The sequence below is a fragment of the Ahaetulla prasina genome, chromosome 4 (genome assembly GCF_028640845.1).
Source record: "Ahaetulla prasina isolate Xishuangbanna chromosome 4, ASM2864084v1, whole genome shotgun sequence".
Taxonomy (NCBI): Eukaryota; Metazoa; Chordata; class Lepidosauria; order Squamata; family Colubridae; genus Ahaetulla; species Ahaetulla prasina.
Window position 1 is genome coordinate 104,219,933 of NC_080542.1, and position 8,612 is coordinate 104,228,544.

An 8,612-nucleotide genomic window follows, 5' to 3' on the forward strand; every position below is an offset into this window, starting at 1 on the left:
CTTCTCCACTGTAAAAACATATGGACTACAAAGCTTGATCAAGGCAAAATAATAGATGCAATCTACATAGACTTCTGCAAAGCTTTTGACTCAGTAGTACACGATAAACTTCTCCTAAAACTAATATCCTATGGCATCTCAGGACCCCTTCACAAATGGATATCTGCTTTTCTGTCTAACAGACAACAAGTGGTCAAAATTGGCAATGCTTTATCAAATCCTGTTCCTGTCAAGAGTGGCATTTCTCAAGGCAGCGTCCTTGGACCAACACTCTTCATACTATACATTAGTGATCTTTGTGACCATATCTCAAGTAATTGTGTTCTCTTTGCTGACGATGTCAAACTATTTAACACCACAGACAATACATCTATCATTCAAAAAGACCTTGATCATCTAACCGCTTGGTCTAAAACTCGGCAACTCCAAATCTCAGCCAGCAAATGCTCAGTCTTACATATAGGAAAAAAGAACTCAAACACCAAGTACATACTTGATGGACATTACCTTACAGATGACCCCCATCCCGTTAAAGACCTTGGAGTTTTCATGTCAAATGATCTAAGTGCCAAAGCCCACTGCAACTACATAGCAAAAAAGGCTTTAAGAGTTGTAAACCTAATCTTGCGTAGCTTTTTTTCCAAAAACACCACACTACTAACCAGAGCATATAAAACATTTGCTAGACCAATTCTAGAATACAGCTCGCCTGTTTGGAACCCTCACCACATCTCTGACATCAATACAATTGAACGTGTCCAGAAATATTTTACAAGAAGAGTTCTTCATTCCTCTGAAAACAACAAAATACTTTATCCCACCAAACTTGAAACCCTAGGCTTAGAAAACTTGGAACTCCGTCGCCTTCGACAAGACCTAAATTTAACTCACAGAATCATCTATTGTAATGTCCTTCCTGTTAAAGACTACTTCAGCTTTAATTGCAATAATACTAGAGCAACTAATAGATTTAAACTTAATGTCAACCGCTTTAATCTAGATTGCAGAAAATATGACTTCTGTAACAGAATCATCAGTGCTTGGAATACTTTACCTGACTCTGTGGTCTCTTCTCATAATCCTAAAAGTTTTAACCAAAACCCTTCTACTATTGACCTCACCCCATTCCTAAGAGGACCATAAGGGGCGTGCATAAGCGCACAAACGTGCCTACCGTTCCTGTTCTATTGTTTTTCTTTTCTTGTTCCTATATATATATATGCTTATACCTCCTTACATTTACTCATATATGTGTTTATATACTATATAATCTTTTTGTATACCTACATATATTGTTGTGACAAAATAAATAAATAAATGTATCTTTCCAGGATGCCGAACTTAATAACTGACTCTGAATGTGCAAGTTAAGAGAAGTTTTCCTATCTCCGCAGTTTGACGATTGCATCATTTTCCGCTCGCCCACCCACCCATTGCATGATCAACCTATTTGCCGCCAAGAGAACAGCAAGTTTCTCGCTTTATGGGCGGAATCCCCGCTTACGTCACTTTTTGCCGGCAAAAAAGGTCATTCACATGACCTTTAAGGGAGGGGGAAAAAATCATGAAAGGCACAGCGGCTTCAGGTAGTCTTGACCTTGTTACAACGACCCAATACGCATGCGTAGCTTCCTCCCTTACTACGTCCTTGCCCATTGCGCAAAACCACACCGTCTTATCAGACATGCCTCGAAACTCAACCTACTATGCTAGTTGATGATAGGCACCAAGACCGTCCAATAGTCTTGCTCCTATCTAGCGTCTGATTGGCCGACGTACATTAGACGAGAAGGGAGTTTGGTTGCAGAGGCACCGGTTACAAAGTCTTGCGTACCGGGTGTCCTTGGGTAGAAACGGCGCTACTGGGAAAGGGAGATCGGCGCGAGTACCACACCGCGGATTTCTTGCACGTAGTCAACGACTTGGCCTGGTAATTAAAGAGAACCTTCCCCATCCTAAAATTGCACGTGTGTATGGAGCTTCCCGAAATTGGGGGAAAGATGCTTGGTGGGAAAAGCCGGAGAACGGCTCTGAGCTACGGGTGGGGATTGGCGGGTGAGGGATGGAAGGCTCGCGAGGTCAGAGCTGCAGGCTCGCGGGCGACGCTTGCGCAGATCCTTGAGACACAGCTCGGGACTCCACGTGGCTGTGGAATGTGCCCCCCCCAAAAAAATGTGGGAGGATGTTTTTGTGGTACAATACAAAGTGACCGAGGGAGGAAGTTGGGTCCATTCTCAAGTGGGGGGGGGCTCCCTGCTGAGGCTTATGAAAGATCCAGGCCTTCCTTCCGAAAGAGACAAAGCGGACGCTCCCACGTTGCCTCTTGCGGCATCTGACCTTATATGGGACTAAGGAAGGATGTCAGGGTGGCGGCTCAGCGCGGCTTTAATCTGATTAAAATTTTAAAAAGCGCCGCTTTTTAAATGGATGCACTTCATTCCAGCGAGGCCAGCGGTCAGGGAGTCTTTAGAGCAGAGGGAGCCTTAAGGCATCTCTGCCGTCTTTTAACCGTTGCCCCGTATTTGGGACTTGGTTAAAAGAGAGAGGGAAGCTCGATTCCCTTGGAAATAAGATCCATTCACAACGAAGGACGGAGTAACCTTGGCTGCTTCCTGGTAGTAGAAGTAATGGTTTCTGTGTCGATTAGAGGTCACAGTCAGGGTCACTGAATAATTTATTGAATTGAATCGGGAGTTTTGCCAGATGGTACTATGCAAGGACCTCGTTTTGATGTCAAATCAATTAAGGTGCTTAATTCTGCTCACTTGCAGTAATCGGCTTAATATTTTCCATAATAATGTATGCATTGATGTATATTTGGCACACTTCTGCAGGAAATCCTAAATGCATGCGTTTACTTGAAAATAATTTTCAGTGAAAGTGCATATTAGTGCATCATAATTTTTTTCTAGAAGCACAATTTCATCATTAGAGTTATTGATCGTTTGATTATTCCAATTATGTTCTTTTGAGTGTGATGACAGGTGCTGTCTGATTGTTATCACATCCAAAGGCTATATTTATGACGGGTCTAGGACCAGACTGAAAAAGAAAATTGACCTTTATTTTATTTATTTATTTATTTTATTTTTCATATTTATATACCGCCCTATCTCCCTAAGGACTCAGGGCGGTTCACAGGCAGTTAAAATACATATAAATACAGATTAAAACGACAATTAAAAAACTTATTCTAAAGCCCAAATCATTAAAAACAGTATAAATAATAAAAAACCCCTTAAAACCAATTACTTTAAAACCTAATCCAGTCCCGCGCAGATGAATAAGTATGTTTTAAGCTCGCGACGAAAGGTTCGGAGATCCGGAAGTTGACGAAGTCCTGGAGGGAGTTCGTTCCAGAGGGTGGGAGCCCCCACAGAGAAGGCCCTTCCCCTGGGTGTCGCCAGACGGCACTGCCTAGCTGACGGCACCCTGAGGAGTCCCTCTCTGTGAGAGCGCACGGGTCGGTGAGAGGTATTTGGTAGCAGTAGGCGGTCCCGTAAATAACCCGGCCCTATGCCATGGAGCGCTTAACCCTAATAATTCAGAATATAGCGAATTTTTTCTAAACTTCATTACAATCTCCATACAATTGACAACATGAAGTCTAAAATGCTTTTAATACATTTATTGTACTAAAGCATGTTATCCATTATGAAAGTATACATTTTGGCAGTTCGCTTCTAGTTTTGGTGTTTGTGCTTCAACATGTTTCAGAATGCCTTGTATTTTGCAGTTTCTATCCATTTTTGCATACTTCTTTAATTAACCCTGCTGATGTGTATGTCTTTCCTTCAGCATTTACAATGGGAGACGTTGAAAAGGGCAGAAAGATCTTTTCTATGAAATGCGGAACCTGCCATACTGTGGAGGCAGGAGGCAAACACAAGACTGGTCCCAATCTACATGGTCTGTTTGGCCGAAAGACTGGTCAAGCTGTTGGTTACTCCTACACAGACGCCAACAAAAACAAAGGTAAAATGGAAGTGTTACACTTACTGTACAAAGCAAATGCAATAATAATGGGGAAGACATATTACCAAAGGATTATTGTATGTTTAAAAACATCCCTTCAAACAAGATGGATTCTTGCTCCAATGGATAATAATATTTTAGTATATGTTAGGTGTATTTTAGTATATGTTAGATATCACCTTCAGATTTAATACACTTTTTAGAATGTAATGAACCCTAATTCTTGTCCCTTAGGTGTCCGACTTCCCATATTTCCTTAGCAACTGAGCAGTCCTCTTTAGTGGCAATTACATAATCTTATTCTTCTACATTGCAGATTTAGATTTCTGTTAGTTCAAAATGCAACCCAGATCACTGTATTTCCTGACTTTATGTATTGTAAATGGCTGACAAAAAATTACTTATTACATAAGATAATTGTTAGTGCAGGAGCATCTTTCACTGATGTAAGCAGCTGGTGGAATTTTACTAGGAAAAGAATTTTTAACAGAATTATAATAAAGTCCCATTGTAAAGTTCTAGACCCTTTAGTTTCACTCAGAATTGTAAATAAAGTATTCTAAATTATCCCCATCTTAAAAAATGGCAGAAAACACAAGGAAAAAAGGTTGGGAGAAGAATTTTTTAAAAAGCAAATTGTAACCAGGGTTCTTAAACTATTAGTTCTAACTATAATTTGTTGGGTATTGTGAGGCAGTTTATTTTTTCTTCATTGGTTTGACTTGTTATGGCACAGTGTGAATTATATATAAACCAACATATTATATCTGTATTGATATATGGTTCGAAAAACCTAAATATTTCTTCAGAGTTTAAAGTATGTTTAAACTTCCTTACTGCATTCACTTGAACTACAGTAACAATACCCAATGACTGGTCTTAACATTTCAAAATAATCCTGAAATAATCTTTTTTTTTCTAACTCTTAAATCTGTTTCTAACTAGTGTATTTTGCAAGGAATTAAATTGGTGGAAAACAGGCAGTTCTGTATTCCCCTCTATCTCTTTAAACTACTCTTGTATTCTGTCTCTGTCTACAGATTTTAAGGTCAAATATTTGGGTGGTAAAAGGCCAGCAGCCCACCAATAACTTCCTAAGGATTGAGTTAGATTAAATTAAATTACATGGATCTTTTTGTTCCTTTTCTGTTTTTTTATTTTAATAATTATTATGTATAACTTTTAATATGTCATTCCTGTTTTTTATTAGATTCATATCTGCACTTTATTTTGTAGAACTGAAGGCACAATATATCATGTGTCCTATTTTCCTCAAATCAAGAAGAGGAAATTGGACTAAGAGAATGTGATGCCTCCCAGCCAGGTTCAAGGTATAGGACATTTAGGGTCTTAGTTTTAGTGCAGTGCCTTAATCACTATATTGAATTGTTTTTATTCAGCTATATAAAAAAAATATGGACGCCTTGGAAAAGAATAATACAAAGATTCTGATACACGATACAAATTATTTTGAATTTAATTCTACAATATTGTTGTAATAATGTTCTCTCATAGGTATAATCTGGGGAGAAGAGACATTGATGGAGTACCTGGAAAATCCGAAGAAGTATATTCCAGGAACTAAGATGGTCTTTACTGGCCTTAAGAGTAAGAAAGAGAGGACAGATATAATAGCGTATCTTAAGGAAGCCACTGCTAAGTAATGGCTATGTATTGCCTTATTTATTTTATCAAACAGAAACATTCTCTGTGATGAGATTAGATCTTAAACTTTCTATTTTTACATATATTGTACCTAACACTTAAAAAATATTACTCATCAACCAGAGAACTTTGATCATGGATGGTTAAAAATACATATTCGTTGTCATAATTTATAGAATTGTGCAATCAGGCTTGAAGGAATATTGTCAGGACAACTACATTGCAACCTGAATCATGTAATTAAAATCCTATCAATGTCTTTGTTTTGTTTGGTTTTGATTATTTTTATAAATGAATTACTGTTTTTGAAGAAAAAAGGGGTTTTGAAGGAATGCTTATCTAAAACATTCATGTGGCTTCTGAGGTCTTCTCTGATCACATGTCTGGTAACTAGAAGAGTTTCTATGCGCCTTTCTGGCCACTGGGGAGAAGGGGAACAGGGAGATTCAAAGCAATGTTAAGTGGTACAAAGATGCAAATCATGTTATTAGTGAGTCTCAATGAGGTGACCTATGAAACAACGCACCTCACTGTCAAAGTAGAACTGCTTATAAGAGCCTGGCTTATATAGACAAAGATGACTCATCATTTGCAGAAACTAAAAGCAACCACAGAATATCCAAATGCCTCTAAGCAGTGGACCAACTAAACTAGCATGTATCATTTTTTGCATTTCAATTATTTTTATGGAAAACTGAACAGAAGTGCATGTTAATACATACATACTCATCTTTGGTATTGCTTCCCATGTTTCATCTCAGATGTCACCCCACCTTAACATCAGTTAAGTTTTTCTACGGGAATCCTTTAGGGGAGGAAAAAACTGATGATTTACCATCTAAGCAGTTGGGCAATAGCATAATGAATGGGAAAGAAAGAAAGGGTCATCTTTTTCTTTTGTCTTGACTAATTGATTTGTTGCTAGCCAGAATATTAACCACCACACGCTGTGGTGTATGCATACTTTGAATTTATATATGCGACCTTACAAGTGTGCACTTGTTTAATTTAGCTACCGAAAATAAGTTTCCCCGAAAATAAGACCCTGTCTTATATTTTTTTGAACCCTGAAATAAGCACTTGGCCTTATTGCCATGCACTCAAAAGCCTAATTGGGTTTACTATCACGGAATGTCTTATTTTGGAGGAAACAGGGTAGGTCAGGAATTAGGGCCCCTATATCCTTACTATTCAGTGTGAAGGTAAGTGGACTATTTCACTGGAACAAGGGAAATTTAGGAGTGGGATGGTGAATAAATCCCGCTGCAACTGCAAAAAAATAGGTGATCCCATTTGGGATTTTCTTCTAGTATGAGTTTCATCCATTCTTTATTCAGCGATAAAAGGGACAGCCAACATATTAATTGCATGGACTTGCATCCAGTGAGTGCTCATTGAAGGGCCACAGAAGAGCCAAGTGCGGTTCATTAAAAATGCATTTTGTGATTCTTATAACTATGACTTCCTCCCACTAAGTGATTGGCTTTCTCTGATTCAGATGATTTGGTGTATTCACCTGCTGCTACCAGAAGTCTGGAAAGTAGAAGAAACTTCCTCATTCTTTCTTAAATGGCAGATTAGGGAAATCTGGCAGGGGAAGATTCATTTTCAAGGCTGGTGGCACCACCAAGTTACCATCCAAGTGTGAATGATGATGTATTATATCATCTGCCCAGGATCAAGTGGGTAAATGATGTTGCCAAGCAACTATTATCCTAATCTCCACCTGGGCTTCTGCAATCAGGAGTTTTCTCTACTGGAGGCAATTGTCAGTGTGGGGAATTGTTCCCTTTATCTGTGGTCATAGGACTGGCAAATGCTCAGTTGGGACCCAAGTGCGTAAGTGTTGCATGATTCAAGTGTGAAATCAGGCCACCAAGATTAATTCTCACAGCTCAGCTTCTCTTTGGAGTTCAACCAAGGACAAAGCCAGCTCTGCATGATTGCCTACACTTTATTCCAAAAATGCAAGTACAGAGAACTATTTCAGCCATGGGTTTTTGCTCCTAGAAGTGAAGCATAGCTAACAGTTTTGCCATATGCACCTGGGTGAGTTGTTTTCTTAGAGGCAAGAAGAGTTCTATGGGGTAACATTCTGGGAAATTGCGAGAAAATACTGAACTTGAGACTAATCCCTTTCCTTTGCAATTTAGTCAGAATTAGCACTCGTCTATTAACAACACAATTCCCATTGTGTGCTGACATAATCCTAGTGCTGTCCCCCTTCAAACCAAAACTATTCTATTCAATTAGTTTTCAATCTGAATAGTGCAGTTCATGCTAATAAACAATGGCTAGTGGGTTTTCCATGCATTTTGAACTGGTTGGAATTCAGTTTTTTATGCTTTCTAATCTATTGACCACTAGGGACAGTAGATGTGGAGATAGAGGGATTTTGTACTTTAATTCATTTTCTGGTCTAAAAGTCTTTCCATATTTCTGCATAGCATGCTTCCTATTGGCTAGATTAATACTCTCAAGGCCATTACTTTCTTACTCAAAAAAACCCTGTCTTGTGTAATTCAGGTGACCCATTTAACAAATTTGGTCCATAATGGAGGACAGTGCCTCAATTATACGCCAGCTTGAATAACAGGCTTTCTTATCACTGTTAACTTCCTAAATAAAATTAAGGTTTATTGTATTTTCTTCTCTACAACTGTCAGCCCCATGATTTATTACAAATTTGTATTTATAATAGTGTTTCCACTCCTTTTACTGTACAAAGCTATCTGCTCTCCAACATAATCTGCAGTTTATGAGAACTGCATGAAGTCAGTTCTCAACCAAGCTGTTTGCCACTGCATTGATCTGATTTGCCATATGAGTCACACTCAGCTCTGGCATGAAGCAGAAGCCACATATGCCTGGGTTCTGCATATGCGAAGTGCTAAGGAATACCAAACACGTCCTCATTCTGACCCCATCAATATGTAGTCCATTTTGACTAGACCAAAAGTTCGATGAGAAAT

The 8,612-nt window shown here is 38.8% G+C and overlaps 1 protein-coding gene across 1 annotated transcript; it reads left to right on the forward strand.

Annotated features, from left to right (window-relative positions):
• Nucleotides 1-1,772: 1,772 nt before the first annotated feature.
• Nucleotides 1,773-5,899, forward strand: LOC131197716 (cytochrome c). The gene is made up of 3 exons (XM_058182108.1): nt 1,773-1,930; nt 3,799-3,975; nt 5,491-5,899. The coding sequence occupies exons 2-3, from the start codon at nt 3,807-3,809 to the stop codon at nt 5,637-5,639; spliced, it is 318 nt and encodes a 105-aa protein (XP_058038091.1). The 5' UTR covers nt 1,773-1,930; nt 3,799-3,806; the 3' UTR covers nt 5,640-5,899.
• Nucleotides 5,900-8,612: the final 2,713 nt, after the last annotated feature.